General features: G+C 41.8%; 1 protein-coding gene across 1 annotated transcript; it reads left to right on the forward strand.

Annotated features, from left to right (window-relative positions):
• The first annotated feature begins 10,290 nt into the window (after positions 1–10,290).
• LOC128361298 (zinc finger BED domain-containing protein 5-like) lies at positions 10,291–12,141 on the forward strand. The gene has a single exon (XM_053321707.1). The coding sequence runs from the start codon at positions 10,291–10,293 to the stop codon at positions 12,139–12,141; it is 1,851 nt and encodes a 616-aa protein (XP_053177682.1).
• The last annotated feature ends 12,323 nt before the right edge of the window (positions 12,142–24,464 follow it).

The raw sequence follows: 24,464 nt of genomic DNA on the forward strand, positions 1-24,464 counted from the left end.
TATGGTGTATAATTCCAACCCAAAGTGCCTTACAGAAAAAACACAGAAAAAAAGACTGTTAGTTACAAGTTTTTCATAATGCCATGAGATTCAAGTTACTTCATTTGCCATTTTACCAGGCATAAGTAGGCCTATATGTGCATTGGAATTCTTGTGCAGTTCTCATAGTCACAAAATATCAAGAACAGTCTGAAACACTTGAGCACAAGATGCACAAGAATGATAAAGAGCATATAATATATCAATTTGTCCTACCAATTTAGTAAGCAGATATTCACCACTGAATGTGAACAAACTTCCACCGATTACATGAACAAACCCACAAAAAAAAAGCAGAGGGGATTCAGACTACTGCATTAATCAGAGTATAGTATCTACATACCTTGTTTTGGTTGTACAGCCTGTACTTCAACAAGAATAAAACTGTAAGTGCTATATGTGACCACGAGAAAAAAACTTACCAGAAACTGTTCGGCCATGACTGCCTTCCTGCAGCACCACCAGAAGTGGTTGACAATATCTTTCAACCAGGTGAGTATGTTGTTTCCTTTTACCTGTGCAGCCTAGAGATCACCAACAATATTAGTACTGTTTTTTGGCACAGCAATAATTTTTACAGTTACGAACAAACAAACACTTACTGTTGCAATCTTTTTTGCAAGGTTCTTTGCGCCGTGCTACATGTCAAGACTGTGCTTTATTCCATAGTCCTTGAACTTTCCTCCCTCTGGGTTTAGGGGAGGAAAAGAACAGAATAAATGTGACATACTATATGCAGGTTATAGACAATACAACCAGGTTTTTTGTTTTTTTGTGATCAAATGTTTATTAAAGATTTCAATGGTTACAACAAACAGTGAAGAATCAGCAAAAACATAACTGAGTACAGTAGGTAGGTAACCATCCCACCCCCACCCCCCACCCCCACCACCCCTCACCTAAACCCACCTGTTACAAATCCCTCCACATATCCCCTAAAAATAAAACCCACATCAGCACCAAAACAGATAGTGCATGACATTAAAAACAAAAAACAACAATAACAACAAAAACAATAGCACGCCCGCCAAGTCGCGCTAATGGAACATACATAACCAAAAACAAAGAAACACACTAAAACATAGACAAAGACATACAAGTACCGGGGAAGGATCCAAAATAAACAGGAAGAAGTACTACAACTAAATAATATTGGTAAATCACCTAAGAATCTCTTTTAGAGAGTCAGCTGCAAGAAGCCAGCAATTTAAAGTCTTTTCAGTGGCTCCATGGACCCGAGCTGTAGACAGTTCCAAATATACTACATCTAGAAAAGACAGAATCCACTGTCTGGTGCTGAGCACCTGGGGGGGTTTCCATCGTAGTACAATCATTTTTTTAGCAGCTGTCAGGCCAGCTAACACAATGCGCTTCTTCAGCCTATCAATATTCAATTCAGATAGGTCATTAAGTAACAACACTGGGACATCAACTGGTACCGTAACTGATAGTAAAGTAGATAGTGTGGCTGCAACCTTAGTCCAAAACTGGGCAACTGGTGGGCAATCCCACATCATATGGAGGAAAGTTCCAGGTACATTTTGTGTACAAAGAGAGCACAAGGGAGAGTCTCTTAAACCCATGACATGTAGCTTGCGAGGTGTGAGGTAGGTTCTGTGTATGAAATTAAAATGGATTAGCTGATGGTTAGGATTACGAGAAGCCTCCTTAATATTGACCCACACATCCTCCCATTCAAATTCGGTATCCAAATTAGGACAGTCAAGCTGCCACACACTATCCAATGGTAACGCTGCGTTAATACAACCAGGTATTAATAATGACATGAGTACTCACTCATAAGAGCTCCTATTTGGACATGTGCATCTGTGCAGAATTTCAATTACAATAAACTTTTTCAGTTATAGAAAACACAAGCAGCTGTAAGATCAACATGTTTTATCAACTCTATCTAATTAACAGTAAGCAAGCAACCACATCCTTGCCCTGCAGACGTTGAATGATTTCTGATTTTTTATTGTGCCAGAACTCCAAAATAGTGTCCACGCAGTATGTATCCTGGATTTTATAAAAGGTGGCAGCATTGACCACCCCCATATTCATGAATGCAATGCAATCTTTGAGCAATTGTTACCACTCAACAGGATGTTTGTTCCAAGCATAAAGTCACCTGCCAACATCCCGAACTTGAAGGTTGGCTGTGACGTCCAACTCCAGACTACATGACCATGTGGACAAACCTAGGTATAATAAGTTATATTAACTTACATAAATTCCTAATATTTTGAAAAACAGACAACACTCGACATACTTCATTGAACTACTTTATAGCAAAGCAACTTAGAAAACAATGAGTGATTATAGCCAAAAATACTTGTCATTGTCGTTAAAATATGTTACTTACCCATTCAAAAACAAAGGCAGTGCACTTTTGTTGAATTACACATTCAAATTGGGGCAGGCTTTGGCACATCTGTCCTGTTGATAATGTGTGTGGACACCACTGCACTGGAAGGACAACCAATCTAATCAGTTGCAGTAGGTTCTTGTCATATACGATAGATAATGTGTGTGGACACCACTGCACTGGAAGGACAACCAATCTAATCAGTTGCAGTAGGTTCTTGTCATATATGATAGATAATGTGTGTGGACACCACTGCACTGGAAGGACAACCAATCTAATCAGTTGCAGTAGGTTCTTGTCATATACGATAGCTGCACGGCAATCAATTATGTCATCTGCTATCAGGACTCTGAGCTGTCCAGAACTAAGCTGCTCCTCCTCTTCAGGCTCAGTGGATGTTCCAAGGTTCTCAGGGAAGTCATGGACAGTCTCATCAGCTGAAAGTACAGGCAGTTTGTCTATCTTTGGCCTTGATTCGATAGCCACTTCTAATCTGTAGGATCAGACAAACATTATAGATGAAAGGTATGTGAACCAAAAAAAAACCCCAGTCAAAACAACACCAGTATCTTGTAAAATCAGTACCTTATACGTGGGGGAGGCACATAGTCCTCATGAACTGTCCTCTCCTGATCCCTCTTTGGACAAGGAAGACACTTCAATCCTGTCACACAAAGAGGGCGATTAAAAAGCTGTTTTAATGTATAATATAAATATCTGATTGTTACTTGCACACAATTTTCCAGCGAGCTAACTTTGTCCTCCTCAAGGTCCATCTCTCCCATATCAGACCTGTAACAACAATACCAATGTGATGCATACATACAACACAATGAACACTACGTTTTAGTCACAGTTTAACTGTAAATATAATTCCTTTGCAGAGATTATCACAATAAAAACTCACCTGTCTTGAAGCAGCCCTTGTACCTCTGATGCATACAGAGTAGTCTCACCCACATCTGTGCCAAGCATTTCAACACCCTCCACTTCAAATTGGGCCTCCCTACATAAACATTGGATAACCCAGGATAAAGCATTACTTGAATGGTTTCCACTTACTCTCAAGACAAAAAGCCCAAATATTTCCACAACAATAAGAGGTTATACAGGCACATTAAGACACATTTTCTGCATTGCTCAAAACCTCTTACCTATCAGAAGGTGACCCCTCACCAGTGTCAGAAAATGCAGGGGGCAAAACTCCCAAACGGGTAGCTTTGAGTGGAGTTGATGCCAAAGGGCCCTTTTGATAGCTGAAAAGGGAAGACAGACATCAGTACCAGCTTAAAAGAGGGTCACAGTATTTCATCAGTCCAATACCATGTATCTTTCTTATTAGCACAAAAATATCATGTTACATTTAGACAAAAGTTACTGAATTTCCAAGTCTACCTAGTCCAGTAAAGCATTATTTAGCATTAGCACTATTGTTACTATTATGTATAGTGTCCTGACCTGATTACTGTGTTTGGCCAACTAACATTACAAAGGCAAGCCATACATATTTTCATACTCATTTCTTTCTGATTCTGCTATAGCAAGAATATGTGGACATACAATGTGATAACACACAGCACTAGTCGTGAATTTCAGTAAGCATTACTATTCCTTCTGCTGTTGCTACTTTACAATGCTTTTTGCTAGCGTTAGCCATGTCGGAGGGCTTACTGAGCTAATGCTTTGTAACTTCTCTAAGTTATTCACAAATATAACAGTGTTGCCTTGGTGCCTATACCTTGGTGACTGCCTGTGAACATAACCGTGGCCTCCACCAGCTTTTAGGCTCTGAACCGGGACCTCTGGTATCAGTGGTGATTCTAGACCAAAATTACCAGGGGGGCCAGAGAGGGGCCAACATGTTTTGAGGGGGGGCCCATGTACCTTATATTCTTCGACCTACTTTTGCCAAATATCTGCCTTTTTCTAAACCCAGTGTTGCCTAAAATACCTGCAAAAACACCTGCTTCAGCATCTGAAGCACATACAAAGCATGTAATTAATTGAATTAAAAGCTGAAAACCTCATCTTGCATTAGAACATATTCATTCAGCTCTAACATACCAACTTTCTTCATTAAAAAAAAAAATGTTGAATTTCATGAGTCTAAAGCTACATCATGCAGCTCCTGGTGCTAGGGTCAATGATGAACTACACAGTATTTTGCATCAATGGGTTAATCAACTTACCTATTTCGTAATTATTTTTTATATCATTGGCTGCTCGGCACAGGGGCCATAGGGGGGGCCAGGACCAATTCTACAGGGGCCCTGGCCCACCCTGGCCCCTGTCTAAAATCGCCCATGCTGGTATGACACTAGCTCGCTTAGCTTAGCTTTAGCTCGTTTATGGTAACAGAAAAACAAAACCGGGACCACGTCTGAGTAGGAGAACGGGGCACTTTATATCCAGCACTACATGAGTTACACACAGCCTTGTTATTCTTCTTTACCTCTCTTATAGAGGAAAAATAAACGTATCCAGTGGTGTCCCTAGGCTAAAACATTCGGAGCTAAAGCCCCGGATGTTTTTTAATTAACCCTGAATATTAATTTTCAAATTTTTTATTTTTTTTATTTTAAGGTTAAACTACGGTCATTTTATGTTGATGCTTCAATAAAACAGTGTTTTTGGACAGGTTTGAGTAACAATTAATTTTTTATTTAATTTTTTAACACCTCCAGGTCGCACGTCATTCACCCAAAACAGCGGTGTCAGGCAGCAGGCAGCAAGCTGTTCAGCTGTCTTTGGGATGTCACAAAAAAAGATTTCCACGTTTCCCCCCCCAAATGTGGTCAGCAATAAAAGAGGTAATGGGAATAGAAATTATGTAACAATGTATAAGTTCGAAAAGAGTGTTGCAGCTGGAACTACTAGAGGGAATGTAGCTAACGTTAGCTAGCTAGCAGCTAGTTGATATTACATGGGAAAAAAACGATCTGTTATTATTAGCATCTGTCTGTAAATGCAATTGTAGTGTGTGAGAATTGTGTACCTAAAAATAATTAAGCTTGGGCTTTTTCTCAGATGATGATAATCAAGATGGCGCTGCTGCTGCTTCTGCTGGTACTGCTGCTGCCATCAGACAGACAAGCACAAGGGATGTTGGAAGAGGTAGTTAGCTTGTTTATTAAAATCACTGTTTATTCACTGATTATTCAAGGTGTTTCTCCACCACTAGGTGGTAGCATTAGGACAGGTTAACATGTTGTTCCCCAAAGCTGGTTGGGTTTAAATGAAGCTGGACAGATGGGCAAAATACAGGAAAAGTTGGGCGATTATGCAGGAAAATAAAATATTTCAGATATGTCTTTTTTATGCTACACTAGAGTGGCGTCACTTACTTTTTGTATTAATTGCAATGGGATACCAATATTGACTATACGTACATTCATAAATAAGCTATAAAATATTATGTTTACATTTAATTTTCAGGTATGATAGCAGATAGAGATGTGTTCAGGGATCCTGCAGCAGACCAAAGGGAGGACAATGAAAGAGCAGGTACCTGTAGGCTATGTGGAGAATGTCTCTATACAGTATTGAACATTTAAAAAAAAAATAAAAAAAATACATTTTTAGAATTTCATTCTCGAACGTCATTTTTCAGTAGCCCAGTTAAGTTTTACATTTGTAAAAGCAATAATAGGATTATCAGAATCAGCTTTATTATAAAATGTAATTTAATATTTAATTCACAGTAGGCTATGGCTTAACATTATTTTGTATGTTTTCAGAAATGAGAACAGATTCAGCAGACAGAGGTGCTACCAGTGATGCTGCTGACCAGAGCGAGGACAATGCTTGTGCAGGTACCTGTAGTAGTGTAGGCTATGTAAAGATTATTCCATCAATAGCTGATTGGCTTTGGAACTAAAATGTGAGTGAGGCCATAGCTTTATTTTCTGTCTTTCCCCCCTTTTTGGCAATGCAGATGACTCGAGGTCAGGAAGAACAGGGAGCCTGTTAGGCAAGAATGATTTAGAGACACAAGAAACGGGCCCAAAGCAACCCAGACTGGACCAGTACCCCTCGACCAGTTTTGGGAAGCAGTAATGGTCTTTCCAGAAACATTGGTTTGATTCGTTTGATTGGCTAGAGTATTCTCTAAGCCGAAATTCTTCGTACTGCTTCTCATGTAGGCTCTTTGGTAAACTCAACCTTAGAGCAAACAAAGATGCTCTCCTCAACATGGAGGGCTTTAAGAACTGGAAAAGGGCTTTGGATAGCAACAGAGAGCATGAGGCAAGTGCTGTCCACAAGTCATCTCTCCTAGCCTGGAAAAATTATAGAGCTACACTAACACAAGGTGATGTTGTTAACCAAATGAATGTGGGAAATGTTGCCCAGATTAATGAAAGGAGGGAGTACATGCGGCGTATTGTGGCAGTCACTAGCTTTTTAGGCAAACAAGGAATCGCTTTCCCTGTGAAAATGCTGCCAGTGATAATCAGGGGGACTTTTTAGAAGTTGAAGCTATTGGTATGAAGCTATTGGAAAGATTTGACCCCTTCCTCCAAAACTATCAGGCCCCTTCCCATTCTACATACCTTTCTCCTAACTCGCAAAATTGCATGATAAAATGTTGCACTGATGCAGTCACGGCAAGCAAGTGGAAAAGATCAAGACATCCAAAATGTATGCAGTGATGGCAGATGAGGCAAGAGATGGCCATATAGAACAGCTTGCTGTCTGTGTCCACTATGTCGCAGCTGATGGCACAGTTAAAGAGTGCCTGCTTGAACTTTGCAACCTTCAGGGATTCAATGCAGAGTCAATCACAAATGCGATTGAACAAGTATTGGAATCAAATGGCCTGAATGACCTCCTTTGTGTTGCCCAAGCTTACGATGGAGTGTCTGTTATGAGTGGTTCGATGAATGGTGTTCAAACCCGCTTTCAAGAGAAACATCCAGAAGCTGTGTACATTCACTGCTATGCTCACAAACTGAACCTGGTTCTCTGCCACACATGTAAGGCTGTGCAAGAAGCCAGTGAACTCTTTGAAACATTAGAGAGTGTATATAGATACTTCAGTGTATCAATCGTAAATCATCAGAAATTCTCTGATGTCCAGAAGCTCCTGGGCTTGGGAACCAGCGATCTCGTCCAGCTGTCTAAAACCCGATGGGCATGTCAGGTTAAGTCAGTGAAAGCGATGCTTGACGATCTGCAAGCTGTCTTGAAGTGCCTGGAAGAGAGTGCAACACCTCTAGGTGTCGGACTACTGTCGAAATTGTCCAGGCTTTCCACTGTCTATCTGCTAGTCATGTTCAGGAGTATGCTGTCAACTACAGAGGGGCTGCACGTGTACCTCCAGAAGGATTCTGTGGACTTGGCCCAGGCAACAGTCTTCAAAGATGCAGTGCAAGAAACACTAAAATCCATGCGAACGGATGAAGTGGCAGACAAGCTATTCAATGAAGCCAAAACCATTTGTGCTGCCAATAATATACCTCAGAGCCTAACTGGTCGCAGACACAAGCAGAGGAGAATGGAGGACTTCACTGTAGAGTCCACCTTGGGTGCAAGGGTTCAACTGGGCACAGAAGACCAGCTGAAGCAATGCCTGTTCTATCCATGCCTTGACCGTATGCTAGCCGAGCTGAACAGCCGGTTTTCTGATGTGGGAGCAGGACTTATGAAAGGCATCCATGCTTGTAACCCAGCGTCCGATGACTTTTTCTCGGAGGATTCCCTAGACCTCATTGTGACACACTACAAAATGTCAGTGAAAAAAGAGGAGATCCTAGTAGCAAAACAGTTCATTACCAGACAGAAGAGAAAAGGTGCCGTGTCAGACATGGGCAGTATTTACAAGCTTCTTCACCCAGATATGTTCCCCACCTTGAGTCCAGTGCTCCAAGCAGCTTTGACAATACCTGTCAGTAGTTGCACTTGTGAGCGTTCCTTCAGCGTATTGCGCTGTCTCCACACCTGGCTAAGGAGAACAATGGGCCAGGACAGGCTACATCATTTGGCTATGTTGGCGAGAGTAGTGTTGTGTCGGTCGAACGAACAAATCTTTTGAGTGAATGAACTGAACAGAATCACTTCATGAACTGATTCGTTCCTTTCTCAGTTCAGTTGAGCTCAGCCGCGAGAATGCCGGTCGGGAGTGGAACTGCCGCGACTCACTTGTGAATCTTCGGCGAACGACGCACCCAGCGTGCGGGCGGGGAGGGACTGTTGTTGACACCTGAGCGTACGTGACTTGTGATTCGTTCACTGCGAACGAACAACATGTATCACTCAGTGAACAACGACACTCTGACTCTGAGTGATTCTGTTTCCTCCTTGCGGGGATACGCTTTCATGCCAATGGCATCCGTTTCTCCAAGCTAACGGCTAATGAAAACAAACAAACACACATGCCCCCATCCCCATTATCTTAATGGACTTAGGCATAGGGTTGCAAAGGGATGGAAAATTTCCGGTAAATTTCCATGGGAAGTTAAGCTGGGGAATTTTGGAAATATTTTTTCCATAATTCCATGGGAATTATGGGAATTTATGGGAATTTATGGCAACTGAGGGTAATTTAGTGGAAAGGTGTCATCATTTGATTGATTAATTGGATAAAAAGGTCCACCCCTTCATTAAAAAACAGAACATTATTTTAAGTTGATGATGAAAAAAGGTGCACAATGTCGCTTGATGTCCCTGAGCTGTTGAAGTTATATTAAATTATATATTAATATATATATTACAATTATTTATAATTTACTATTTAAAAAACAACTAAATGTTATTATTCTTAATGGTTTCACACACAATTCTGAAAAAATACAATGTGTCTGTGAAGCTACACAGATACAACTCATAAAATCCAAAATATACAAGATGTTTTTAAAACCATTAGTTATTGTTATTTACTTAGGTGCAAATGATATAACTAGTAACATCAAAGTTCCACTCCTGTCTGTTGAAGTGATATTTACTGTATAAAGGCTAAATATAGCACTTACAAATAAAAATATCCCTAAATATATTACCATATAGCCTAATGTCATCAAAACCACAGGCTCAAAGTCTGGCTTCAAGTTGTGTGTTCTGGGCTCAAAAGTGTGGTCTAGGATTGTAGAAATCATCTGTGCATGTGATGGAGGAATGCACAGTGCATGTAGGGGGCGTGGTCTCAGTAGCCCTGCAGTAAACGGTGTGTTATGTGAGCATGTGATAGCATAGATATTCAACTGTACTGCATGATATCTGGTTGTTTTAGTCAGGATTATGCTAAAATATTATTTTACACAATTATATTTAAGTTCCCTAATAAGAACAAACCTTCAGTTTAGTAAATTCCCGGTTTATTCCCGTTAATTCCCATTAATTCCCGTTAATTCCCATGGAAAGTTTCCATGTTTGAAAATTCCCAGAATTTTGCAACCCTACTTAGGCACACATAAAGTAATGAGAGGAGAGGAGACAGAAGAGTGAGTGAGACTCACCAGTGCAGGGCAAGCTGCAAGATTTAAAATACATTTAAAATAATAATAGGCTAATAACAAATGTATATGTACACACGCATATTATTATTATCCCCTTTGTGCCTCTACTGCAGTGGTTCCCAAACTGTGTGCCGCGGCACACTGGTGTGCCTTGAGGCAAGTCCAAATGTGCCGTGGGATTTTGTGACAACCATAGCCTACTGCAATATAGTATACAACTAGACAAAAATAATTATTTTAATTTACTATACTACTTTGAATGCACTCATTCCATAATACAGAGGCAAACTCTTTATCTAAAAACTATATAAAAAATCCTCAATGAGGATCCCACATTTCGCTGTTCGCGCAGTTGCACAGGTGGGAATTTTAGACTGTGACACATCAAAGGCAGTAGGTCAACACAACATTAAAACATAAACAAGAGGGAAAATGGAGCGCTTTCTCGTGCGGAGCAAACCACCAACCACCAGTGCAGAGACTGCCGAGTCCGACAACCCACCGAAAGAAAAGAGGAAAAAAACTGTCAGCCGACAGTATCATGAAAGTTACCTGTCTTATGGCTTCAGTTGGACCGGGGATGTCAACATTCCTCAGCCGGAGTGCGTCCTCTGTCGGGAGAAGTTAGCTAATGCTAATATGGTTCCAAGCAAGCTGAAGAGGCACTTGGAAACCAAACATCCCTTCCACGCAGAGAGAAACCTGGCCTATTTCAAAAGAGCGCGGGATCTGAACCAGAGGCAGCAAGACCGTTTGTTGGATTGTGTGAAAGTGTCAGAAAAGGCAATGGAGGCTAGTTACATGCTAGCGGAGCTTATTGCAAAGCAAAAGAAGCCTCACACAATAGCGGAGACACTCATCCTCCCGGCTTGCAAAAAAATTGCAGGTGTCATGCTGGGTCCAGATGCCGCAAATGAGCTATCCAAGGTGCCGGCATCTGATAACACAATCAAAAGAAGAATCGATGACATGTCAGAAGACATTGAACAACATTTAACAGAGAAACTGCAGGCGAGCGGCAGATTTTTTCTTCAAATAGATGAGTCGACCGACATAAGTGGGGCTGCCCAGCTCCTGGCAAACGTCAGGTATGTTGACGGCGACTCTATTAAAGAGACTTTTTTCTTCTGTAAAGAAATGGCAAGCCATACAACAGGAGAAGAAATATTCAAGGTAACTGATAACTACTTAAAAGAAAACAATCTGTGCTGGAGTATGTGCGTCAGTCTGTGCACGGATGGTGCGGCATGCATGACGGGGAGAGTGAGAGGCTTTATTGCAAAGGTAAAAGCACAAAATCCACAGATAGTGACCAACCACTGCATTTTGCACCGAGAGGCATTAGTTGCCAAAACCATGCCCCCGGAGTTGACTGAGGTGCTGAATCAGGCTGTGCAGATGGTGAATTACATCAAATCAAGGCCCCTGAAATCTCGCCTTTTCTCCCAGCTGTGCGCTGAGATGGGAGCCGACCACCAAAGCCTGATCCTCCACACAGAGGTACGGTGGTTGTCTCGGGGGAAAGTCCTATCCCGTTTTTACGAGCTTCGGGAAGAGCTTTTGGAATTTTCACGTGAACACGCTGTCCCACATAAGGACAGGCTCGCGGATGAGAGGTGGTGCGCCAGGCTGGCTTACCTTGCAGACATATTTGGGCATCTCAACGAGTTAAACGCCAAGCTTCAGGGCAGGAATGAAAACATTTTATCATCCACAGACAAGATTCAGGGGTTTATGGGCAAACTGACCCTGTGGCGCGAGGCTTTGGAACAGGGCTCCATGAACATGTTCCAGCTGGCATCAGCTGCGCCACAGGCAGCCAGTGAGCGCGCTATATATGCCGAACACCTTCAGACCTTAAAAGAGAGGTTTGAGCGCTATTTTCCACGTGTGGCCCACATCGAGGACAATGACTGGATCCGAGACCCATTCAACCAGGAGTCCGAGTCCTCAACCGAGAAGCTCACTATGAAGGAGAGAGAGGAGAGCGCAGAGCTCCGTGCGGACCGCACGCTGAAACTAAAATTTAGTGAGCTCACACTCGATCAGTTTTGGTTGGTTTGTGCATCAGAATATCCAACCATCTCCACCCGCGCGATCGACCAACTTCTTCATTTCCCCACCACCTACCTGTGTGAGTTGGCGTTCTCCACTCTTGTTTACATGAAGAACAAGACCAGGTCACGGCTCTCTGTTGAGCAGGACTTGCGAGTGGCCCTCTCCTCAGTGCCACCAATGATTAAAAAAATCTGTGCGCCCCGACAGGCACATGTGTCCCACTGATTTGTTAGTAGGCAGAATATATACAAAAAAAGCCTGATTCTAAATGTTACAGTTATAATTTGTGGGTCAGATTCAGGACCATGGACAGTGTAGCTTTCTCATGGACAGTTCTCTGCTGATTTTCTGTTTCCTTTGCCTCACCTGTCTGGTTGAAATGGGTGTGTTTGATGAAGCCCAATTTGATAAAGTTTAAATATTTTTGTGAAGTATTTTGTTAATAAATATTTCATGAGTAGAATAGTTGTCTTTGTCATATCTTATTTGGCATTAGTAAATAATTATAAACTTAACAGATAAACAGATGATATTAGTGAGAACACGTGTTATAAGGCTATTTTGCACAATAGGTGTGCCTTGAAATTTATTTGTCCTTTGGTGTGCCTTGGGCACAAAAAGTTTGGGAACCACTGATGTAAAGTTACAAAACTGAAGTGAAATATAATAAATTTTTACCAGAGTAAAAGTTGTCCATATACACGGAGAGGTGGGATCCGACATATGATTTTGTGAGGTCCATTACAACGCGGTGGGCAAGGCCTTTCTCTGCAGGCCCCTCACGTCCAGTGTACACCTGGAAGTTGGCACAGTACCCTGTGGAGCTTTCTGCCATTACCCACACCTTTATTCCCTACTTGATGGGTTTCAGAGGGAGGTATTGGCGGAAGCCCAGTCTCCCCTTGAACTTCACCGTGGACTCGTCCACGGTGACATGGCCGTCCACTTCATAAACTTCTTGAAAGGTCTTAGCCAGGGAGTCCAGGAAGCCCCTCACCTTCCATAGCTTGTCTGAGTGGTCCACTTTTGTGTCAGCGTTGTCTTGCAGGTGGAAGTATCTGTAAATGCACAGTCATTGGGACACATTTGAATATCATAATTATAACTGTTGTTACTAGTATCATGAGCTATATTTTTTTCATTGTTGTTGCTGCTGTTATCATCAATCATCAAACATCCTAATTATCTACATCAATCATGTGATATCATTGTCATTTGAATTTAGATATGTCCTCATATATATATATATATATATATATATATAATGTATACTATAATGTGTGTGTGTATATATATATATATATATATCCATCCATCCATCCATCTTCTTGCCGCTTATCCGGGGTCGGGTCGCGGGGGCAGCAGCCTAAGCAGGGAAGCCCAGACTTCCCTCTCCCCAGCCACTTCGTCCAGCTCTTCCAGGGGGACCCCGAGGCGTTCCCAGGCCAGCCGAGAGACATAGTCTCTCCAGCGTGTCCTGGGTCTTCCCCGGGGTCTCCTACCGGTGGGACGTGCCCTGAACACCTCACCAGGGAGGCGTCCGGGAGGCATCCTGATTAGATGCCCGAACCACCTCATCTGGCTCCTCTCGACGTGGAGGAGCAGCGGGTCTACTCCGAGCTCCCTCCGGATAACTGAGCTTCTCACCCTATCTCTAAGGGAGAGCCCAGCCACCCTACGGAGGAAGCTCATTTCGGCCACTTGTACCCGCGATCTTGTTCTTTGGGTCACTACCCAAAGCTCATGACCATAGGTGAGGGTAGGAACGAAGATCGACTGGTAAATCGAGAGCTTCGCCTTTCGGCTCAGCTCTCTCATATATATATATATATTATAATGACAGGAATAATAAATAGCCTATATATATATAGGCTATTTATTATTCCTGTTATTATCAATCATGATCATTTACCTTATAGTAGAAATTATCACTCATGTTATCTTTACACTCAATAAATCATCATTATTTTTTTATAAGTAACATATTATTATTTTCATTTTTATCATTATTATTATCATTATCATTATTATTATTAGTAGTAGTAGTAGTAGTAACGTTAGTAGTAGTGGCTAGTAGGAATATGAGGCTTACCTCCAGATCATGGCGAACCGGTCCCTTGACATGACCTCAGGCAACTTTGTCTGAAAGATCCATTTTTTTTGTCTCCAATAATCCCGCCAGGCAGGTAGTTTGAGGATCCCCATGGTCAAACAAAGTCCAATGAAGCACTTCATTTCCACCGTCGTAACCGGGTACTACTTGCTGCTTGGAGTCCGGATTTGCTCCGCATAACGGTTTGTTTCCGTAACTAGCCGCGTCCAGAGCTCCTCCGTGAAATAACGAGCGAAAACCGTGACCGGGGTGATCGGTCGGCCAATACGATTTTTTCACCCGGCTGTCTGTTGTACGAGGACTTCACCCTGGACACGAAATCCGCCGGTTCCCTGGTCCAGCCGTTGTGGAAGCCGCGGAACTCTTCGTCATCTTCATCACTGTCACTGTCAAACATCATATTTACCCACTGATCTCTGGTGATCGAGTCGGCAGGCAGCTCCTCGTCAGATTCAGACACAATATTCTCCACCTCCAAATCACTCCCCTCACTACTACTATCATTGGCCATCTTCAATTCATAAAGTTTCCCTCTCGATCCTTATCAATATTTTGCCGGTGGCAGCGGAGCACTTTTTTTCCCCCCGCGGGTGACACATCAAAACAAGCGACACGCGCTAGCGTATTTTGACCAATCATGAAGCAGTCACGTGACCTTAAAAAAAAAAAAAAAAACACTGACCAATGACAGACATCCATAGCATTGACCCCACGTGGGTTTCAACCAATCATGTTGCTTGAAATTTGTTAAATGCCTCGAGAAATGACGTGACAGCGGAACTACGCACCAATGTGTAATCCGGCCTTAAAGGGCCATACACACGAATGTGTATTCCGGTCTAAATGAGTTAATACCACAGGCCCTGTGTATAGCAGAAACTGTCGAAGTTCAGTGGCTTTCCACCTATCTATTTCATGTAGACTACGTGGCTGCCGAGCAAATTCACTAGGCATCCTCCCTCTCAGTGCAATTAGTTTTTGAGAAATTGCATCCTTTTGCCTCACAGATAAACGACAGATTTTTGGGCCACGAGTCAAGTAAATTAAGAGGCGTCTGACTACTCCCAAGCAGACCATATGCATGTAATCCAACACAAATGAACTGATACAAGGAATTCCTGCAGCAATGAAGGGGCTGACATCAGTTTGATGGTTCTTGTACTCCACTCTGGAGAAACAGTCATCTGTTCGAGAAGTGCATTGCTGTTCACTGAACACCATTCTTCCCTCCACACGAGTACCTCTGATTATACATCTCTCACAACTCTCGTACGAAGTATGACCCTTAATACATTTGAGATATGCCCGTGCTGGCGCATCACAGATGAGAGCATCAATGTTGACAGTGTAGGTTTGGCCTTTATAAACTATACCATTGTCTTTGAGATGTTTGTACTCTGTCAAAAAGTCTTTCAGATAGTCCTCAAGTGGACTTGGCTTACTTTTTCCACAAAACATTGCTGCAATAAAGGGATCAAAATGGCCACATTTCACCAGTATTGGCCAGAACTGGAGTCCACTACTTTTGAAAAGTGGGATGCCGTCAATGTTTACAGTGAGGTGCACATCATTATTGTCCATCAAACTTAGGAAACTACAGATTCCCTTTTCTAAGCCGTAATACTTGTAGTTCCCCCCACATTTAGGTTCTGTTGTGTTTTGTTGTGGTGTAGCAAGGAGTGTCCGGCAATCCACAGGCAATACGTGCCCTTGCTTTCTTAATGTGGACAATAACCCGTTGAGTGCTCTGTGTGTCACTTTGTGCTCTGTAGCCCACTGCCTGAGGTCATCTTCAAGGCTGCTGATCACTTCAGCTTCATCATTATCTGGTTCATATTCTGACTCGGTAGACAAGTAGTCCACATCAGTGTCAAAATCAAAACTAGGAACGCTGTCACTTGTTGAACTGCGTGGGGTCCTAGGCACACTACTACTCTGACTCCCAGTCACAACATCACTATTAATGTCACTGCTCCCTTGTTCATCTTCGCTGTCATAACGCAGAAGTTCATCCATGTCTCTTTGGCGTTTCCGCCATTGTCTCATTTTCATAGCCATCTGTAGACACAGATGCAGTACAGTTTAGTCTTACAATTCCTTTGACTATGTGTGTGCAAAGGAGCATGAGGTCACAATCTGTACCTTGTTTGGGTGGCTGGACACACTGGCTGGACACACTCACTTTAAAAAGACCAAACACCACCTGACAAAGGGATAAGAAAAAAGGATTTAGAAACCCCTTACTAAAACTGTACAATTCAGTACTTCACACTCCAAATAGATGGCAAAAGTACCCAGATTCTTTACTTGAGTAAAAGTACCTGTGTAAAAAATGAGCAAATAACTACATGATAACTTATCAGGAATCCATTGCATCAATGTTATTGTGAACAATTTAACATTATTCACTTCACCTGCGTTTTGCATTAATTAACGAGTCTCTGGCGGCTGCTCTGTCTTTCTCTCCTCCTCGCACAGGCAGTTAAACACACGGGCAGGTCGCGTTGTGACGGTAGCATGCTAATGCTAGCTATGTGTTCAAATGGCTGCTCTGTCTTTCTCTCCTCCTCGCACACACAGCTAAACACACGGGCAGATGGGCAGGTCGCGTTGTGACGGTAGCATGCTAATGCTAGCTATGTGTCCCCCCCCCCCCCCCGCATCAGACCGTCCGACGTACCGCATCCAAATTGATATCTATATTGATTTCATTTCACTCCGAGTAGTCTTTTGCCCCCTGGATGCGCGCGCACCTCGACTGGTAATAAGATGGCCGTGCTGAGAAGGTAGCTCGATGCTAACTTCGACTAGCGTTAGCGGTTAACATCCGCTGCTAGCACCCGGTCGCAGCCCAGCTCATCACAACGGCCCTCCTGCTCGTTAACACTGGAGGCCTGTTGCCAGCGCTTCACTCCATGTATTTATTTTTCGCCGGTTTCAGTGTACGTTAAACAAAAATGGTCGTGTTCAAAAGCTAACGTTAGCAGATGTAAAGCTAATTGTAGCAACAAGAAGTTTAAGGCATGAAGCTAAAATGGCAACTGCTATAAATGCATGAATTAACATTAAATTAATGTATGGGTCTATGGGCTGACGGTCTGACCAAACTTACCTGCAATTTAGTGAAGGCTGATAGCTGTGTAGGTTGTTGTCGAAGATGCACACCGCATGGATCGAGCCGACGGCCATTTGCTTTCACGGTGGAGAAGTACCTGGGCCAATGGGAGGGGCTTTTTATGATGTACGTTGATGACGCAATGCCTCAGCCAATCACAATAGCGTTGACTGTAACACCTCGCCCCCCTTCCCCTAAGGCTATACTTTTATTGTTGTAATAAACAGAATAACACTATTTTAGATGAGAAAAACAAATACTGTTAACAAACAAAAACATTATTTTTATTGAAAAATAATGTTTAATCACAAAATATGTCATCATGTCCATACTACTACTAGCCTATGGTAATTATAATGATAATAATAATGTAAATAAATAAAATTACATCATGTCAATTATCTGCACCTGCCTTAGACGTCGAAATAAGTGACCTAGCCCGACGTTCAAATGTTCAACTGCATATTGACGTCTAAGTGGGGTCATGATTAGACGTCCAAAAAGTGGACCTAGTTTGGACGTCGTTTAGGCGTCCAGAATTGGTCATGGACCGACCGACGCAATATAGACATGATCTGCACGTCCATAGGACGTCCAATGTTTGGTGGGTATTTCTTGTTCAACACTGAGCATTTGAATAACAAACAAAATTAGACATGGTTATACTGTCTGTATAATTTCATAGCTGTTTGTTACAATTATTCCAGGTGGTTGTTGGGGTGTGGCATGGTACAACAATTGCCACACCTCCTGTACTGGTGAAATTCTAAGAGGTGAAAGCAGGCCTCATGTAAGTCAAGACAAGAGCAGGGTATGATTACCACATTTCTCTGTGATCACACTCCACACATATAAAGCTTTTCAAATGGAAAAAGATGATTGATACTGCAGTATCTCTTTAAAGTGTGTATTATCCAGATGACATGATATGCCACCATGATTACCTAATGTACAATATTACCTTTGAAAGGTACTGATTTGACTGACTGGTACTGATCCACTTGACTCATGGCCATCATTTTTTGAGGGTCTGCACACACAAAGAAAACAGCTTATCTTGACAGAAACACTTGCATATCTATAACATTTTGCAAGGCAATCCTCTTACATGTCATTTGTCAAATGAAGATATACATGAAAAAATGCACTAAAATCATTAATATTACCGCAATCCGCATGTGGCTGCATGGGTCTCAATCATGTCAACTTGAAATGCATTGTTGCACACAGGACACTCTGCTGTCTTAAAAAAAGAATTCACAAGGCATGTGAATAAAGACTTACATTATCCCAGAGATTAATATCTTGATTTACCAGGAAGGCACAAACAATTTCACCTTGCCCGTCTGGAATCGGGGGATTCATCTTCATGTGCTTCGTTGCAGCTTTCCTGGGGGAGAAAAACAGTAATATGCAAGTGTTCAGAGCATAATACAGAATAATATCTCATTTTCCAATATGAACAGCTGTGAAATAAAGCCTAAAAGACTCAACGTTGACATACCTCTTCAGCAGAAGAGGACAAATCTACAAATTCTGTCCTGCATTCCTTGATGTGTACTGGAAGAATCTGAAGAGGAACCATTTTCTTGCAGGTTGTACACTGGGCTTTGGGCATGTTCTCAAACTCCTTTGCTTCGGGTGGTAATGGAATTGTATCAAGTTCTTCTTGTAGAGGAGAGATGTACAATGTGTATTTCCCATTCCCGCTCACTGCTTTCAGCTGCTGACCAGTGTAACCATGTAGATCTGGAGGGATGACAACCAAGCTCCGCCGCCCACCCCCACCTAAATTTGAAAAGTTTTGGATACTAAGCAAACCTGAATATAGAGTAACTATTTTGAAACAACATTAATCCAGTGTATACGCCACATACCTGTGGACTTGTGCAGCATCCAGCCACCGCAGATATTTGCCAGTCTTGGGTATGCACTCAAAAGCAAATCTGAAAACTGAAGAGACAAAACAATAGTTAAAGCATTAATGCAATGAGTCGTATTTATGAACTACTGTGTATTTCATCATGCAAATATTAATTAAATCATGTGTCAAGATTAATTCTAATTGGGTGTTTTTCTCTTGAGACATGACTTGACACAAGGCAATGGCAGTGTACCTCTGAATGTGTCACATTTTCAGATATGGATAGTGAACGTTTTCCAAGGCCAGCCAGCATGAGTGGCAGTTCCTCTTCTCCTTTTGGTGTTTTTTCATATTGTTTTTCAAGGAGAAAAAAGTTCACCAAAAAGCTCTTCCCAGATTCTTTCATCCTATATGGTGCAAAACGGCTTTTGCCTCTTGCCTCTTTTTGAAAGAATCCTGGAAAAGACCTAAAAAGATGGCATAGTATTATTCTCTCTTTTATATTCCATCAACAACAAAAAGCAAACTAACTTAGAAGACTAGGTGATTATGTTAGCTTACAGTATGTAGATTTGTTTAATTTGTTTTATGCAATAGTTAATATGGTGATGGTCTGAAGCTCCAGAAAATAAATTATAAAATTAAAAAATCTCCAGCTGTTTCACTGCCCTCTGATTGAATCAGAATCAGGGACCCATTTTGGCCAAATGTGCCTAAACTGGGAGTGCAATAAATGACCCATGGCATGTACCCTACCGCGCCATTTCTTGTTTCACTGACAGTCCATTGTTCTGAGATCTTGTAAGTTGTTGCACTGCCTGCTGAGGCTGCCTCGCTGTTGGAACTGACTGCACTCCCTGTCCAACAGCAGCTTCTCCTGAAGTTCTCTGACTGACTGGCCTGACATTCGCTGGTACATTGTTACTTAACATCAACACCAGATTTTGTGCTGTGTTGATGATGTCCCTTAATTGGCCCTGAGTGAGAAAAAAGATAGTAAATGTTACAGACATGGGTACTTTCCACGATTTTACAGAATGCCTTCAAAGTAAACTAACTTCTTCTTAAAGTCTGAGCTTGGGTCAGCATCCACAACAAACAAAAAGCCAGTCTGGACCATGGATGTATTATAATAGATCCCTGGTCTGACTCTGGACCCATGCAAACCACACTTGTGCGCCTAATCTCAAGCAAATGACTGCAGGCAAATAATAATAACTCTTATAGGGCCCCCAGCAGCGGTGCGCCCGCTACTGGGGGCGCAGCTCTGATCAAAGAGGCTACAGAGGAACTATGCAGGATATTTTCCTTGATTGAACAGCTTCAGAGTAATAGTGCTGGTTAAATAAACGACCGCGACACAAACGCACACCGTAACGCCTAATCTCTTGTTTATGACAGATAAGACTACACAAATATACACGTTATATCTCAAATTAGTTTTGTTTTTGTTTTCATCAACGCTAATTAGCTAACTTAAACCAACTTCTAATGCTAGTAGCTAATGCAAGCACAGTGTTGGGGGTAACTTTAATTACTTTTTTCGAGTAACGTGTAACGTAACGCGTTAGTTTCGTGAGTTGCGTAATCAGTAACGCAGTTATTTTTTTTTAAAAAGTAATCCGTTACCTTACATCGGATAAGGAAAGGAATATCCCGACTGCAGCCAGCTTTTTGTCAGACGATTACTGTGCAACCTGCGGATGTGTCAGCCGAGGCGCAGCGCTGTGATGCTGCTGCTGCTGCTGACCTACGTTACGTTGCCTGTGTGTGTGTTTCAATTCGCCAGCGAAAAGGACAAGAACATAACATGCACACTCGTGTTGGTAATTGCCTTCTGTCGATCGCAAAAAATCCACTTCCAACCTGCGGGCCCGTTCACATGGAGCAGCTCCACGTACGGAGCTGCTTCTCCAGCAGCAACAAGCAGCCCAGCGGTCTCTGTTTACCCACTGTCAGCAGCTCCCTCTCGGCGAGCAGCAGCGCGTTCTCCCCCGGCCCCGGATCTCCATGGCTGCCGTAGCAGGAGTGTGATACCAGTACATTTAACCGCATTTTTTATTTTTATTACACTTTACACACACGGTAGGAAGATCACGTCTCGCCAGCCTCCCTCCTCTCCACACGTGAATCCTCCGTTCAAACTGACAGACAGATTGAGCAATGAAGCCGCTGAGTGGGATTCACGGCAACCCCTGAATTTTGATCAAGTCTGTGATTAAAAAAAAAAGAAATGCTACGTGACATACGAGGCGCTGCAAAAGGCTTTTCATTTTAGGTAACGCAGGAGTACTCTAACGCGTTACTTGTATTCATGGGTAACGCAGTAACGTAACTGATTACTTTTAATTGATGGTAACGTTGTAACTTAACTAACTACTTTCAAAAGTAACTATACCCAACACTGTGCAAGCACTAACTGAGCATCACCGGGCATGTCGTTAGCTTGTAAGCTAAAGCAGTAGCAGTCTTCACGTCCATAAACTGTATATGATTTAAAACAGTACAATTTCATGAAATAAATAACTAAATAAAAATAAATGAATGTTGGATGTGTTATTTACTTTACCTGTGATGCTGCTTCCCCTGAGTTACCCGCGGTGTCCATCACTGCACTGCTGTTGTCAGCCATCCTCGGCTTCGGTGCATCACTCGGGGTTCGATTACTTTCCCCTGTGACCTGCCTGTGACCTGCCGTGACGTCATTTCAACACTTTTTCTACTCGTACCCACAAACTTGAATTCGTGTTCTCAATGAAGACTTCGTAGTCGTAGAAATTAGAGTTGTATTCACAAGACTTTGCACTCACAGCTTTTAGATTCATACTCACATAAAAACAATCCTAACCCGAACAATTTCTCAGACTCATGTGTATGACAGCAGAATTTTGGGTACAACTTTTTTATTTACATACAAATGTTTATCATTACGAGTACGAATGGTTATAATCATGGACACATCTTTTTGGAAGCTCTCTTACTCCATAGCTACCAAGCTGATGAGCTTCAGAATAAACGTGGTTCTGAGAATTCATGAGAGGAAGAATGTGCTGTGAAAAGAAAGATGCAGAAAGTCGTAAAGGAGAAAGAAATCAAGCCTGGTGTTGAGAAGTGATACTGGGAAGAAAAGTAAGCATGGTGGCTAAATGCTAGAGGCTAAGCCTCGTGGTCGGCTTGTAACATATATTGTGTTGAAAATACTTGTGAAGTCCTTATTATAAAACCAGTCGGAGCTACGGGAATGTTTCCCAATGTTTGAAACTACTTTGGTGCTGTGTGTATCATTGTAAAGAGTAAAAAGTACATATAAAAAAATGGCTAATTTGAATGATAATGCTAATCGCGAGTGGTGCTAAAGCTAAGCTAACAGATATCAGTATTTGGGTGATTCTCTGAATTCGGTGCACTTTGTGTCCCACAGGTTTATCTCAAAGATTTTCATATAAAGTAAACCACAAAATGCATTTTAAAACAAGAAATGGAAAGATCAATGTGTCTTTGCATTATAACACAAAAACATATTTGCAGAATTATGTTTTGAAAAATTTTATAGGTTGCTGAGGTGTAGAGGTCAGCCAAATGAGCTTGTCCCCACTGACCAAAGTTACTTTTTCATTAAATATAAAACACATAAAAATAGCCAGTAAATGCAAGTTTTTTCTGCTAATATAATAATTTGCCTGTCTACTTTAACCTAAATAAAAGAAATATGAGAAAAATACATGAATTATTTATAAAATAGCACTATTTAATCACGTCCCCCAGTTTTGTTCAACCCCGTAACAGCGTACCAACCCCCTCCCTTTTTAAAAATAATGGTTCAGTCCAAATTCCTCAGCACCCAGGAAGTGACATCACTCAAGTCTTTTCCCGCTCATACTTCAAAGAGAGGTAAGTGTTACCATACTTTCTTACCTATATTTCATTGTTTTTATTGTCACATTGACATTGTCAAGCTCAACTTTTCAACACTGTTACATGCATAAATTATATTTACTATTGTTTGGGAAAAAGCAAACAATTGTCTTGGAAAAATATATTAATGTCTTGTTTTCCTCATGCCATATACTGCTCCATACCCTAGCTAATGTGGACTTATGGCTACTTTTAGCTAAAATCTTCAACCCCGTAACATTCAACCCCGTAACAAAAAATCACTGTTACGGGGTTGAATCATTGTTACGGGGTTGAAGGTTGGACTGTTCTTAAGCCAGGCAGTGCCTTTTCTCTAAATGTTATTTCATGTTCATTATTTTCAGATATCAGATGGCTAAATCAAATGCAGAAAGGCAAAGAGAGTACAGGGCGAGAAGAAATGCAGATTCACAGTTAAGGGAAGAATACCTCAGGAAAGAGCGTGAGCGATGGAGAAGAGATACAGAAGCAGGGAAAAAGAAATCAGTCAATGACCTGAGTAAGAGAGCTCAAAGACGTTAAGTGGAAGGAGTGGCGGAAGGCTAAAGAAAGACAGAAAAGGAAAGCTGAGATTGAAAACAGTGGCCCTACCTATCTAACCCCTCCACATACTCCTGACAGTGAGAGTCAAGATGCAGTGCAAGCCAGACCAGGGTCCTCACGGTGAGGGAAATATGGGGTTAGAAATAGTGCTTGGTTTTAATTATGATAGCTTGTTTAAAAACACTTCTATATACACTGCTTTATAGATGATTAATCTAATTCTAGTAGCTCCTAAGAAATGCACATTTGTAGGAAGGGAGCCATGGTTTACTGCTTTTAGTAGTGACTTCAGACCCCCCTCCACACACACACACACGTGCGCGCGCACACACACACACACAAAGCCATGGTGGTCAATTATTGCACCCTAGTGTCCTAGTGTATATGTAATTGCTATGTTACTACTAATCTGTAAAACTAATGATCCCCCTTTTCTTGTATGGTTTCATCTTAGTCATTCAGCAGGCAAGAAGGCATCCAGAAAAGCAAGAGACAAACTGCGCAAAGAAATAGAAGAACTAAAAAGGAAACTCAAACATCAGAAGAATCAGAAAGAAAAATACAAGAAAAGACTCCAGCGAGCAACCAAGAATAAAGACTCTCCCAGGTCCAAAGTCCGTCAGTTGCTGAAGAATTGTACTGTGAGCAGCAAGGTGAGGAAAACTTTACTGCACCATGAAGCCCTAATTTGTGACATTAGGAGGAAATACAAGAATGCCAGAAATGAAAAAGGAAAAAAAACTGTTGCTGAGGTTGTTGTCGGGAAGATAGTAAAGAAATACAGGCTGCAGAGGTGGTCTGAGAAAGCACTAGGCTTTTCAAGGAAACGCAGGACCTTGTGTGACAATGAAGACCTCAGTAATAACGCCACCAGGCAAACTTACAACAGGTACACTGATAAATCCCTGGTGAGCAAGGTGAAGACATTCTTCACAAGAGATGATGTGAGTCGGATGACGACGGGGAAAAAGCAAACAATAACAAAGAAGAAAATTAAA

The sequence above is a fragment of the Scomber japonicus genome, chromosome 1 (genome assembly GCF_027409825.1).
Source record: "Scomber japonicus isolate fScoJap1 chromosome 1, fScoJap1.pri, whole genome shotgun sequence".
Taxonomy (NCBI): domain Eukaryota; kingdom Metazoa; phylum Chordata; class Actinopteri; order Scombriformes; family Scombridae; genus Scomber; species Scomber japonicus.

What these genes read in the sequence shown, in the direction of transcription:
- LOC128361298 (XM_053321707.1), top strand. Translation starts at nt 10,291, where the DNA reads ATGGAGCGCTTTCTCGTGCGGAGCAAACCACCAACCACCAGTGCAGAG.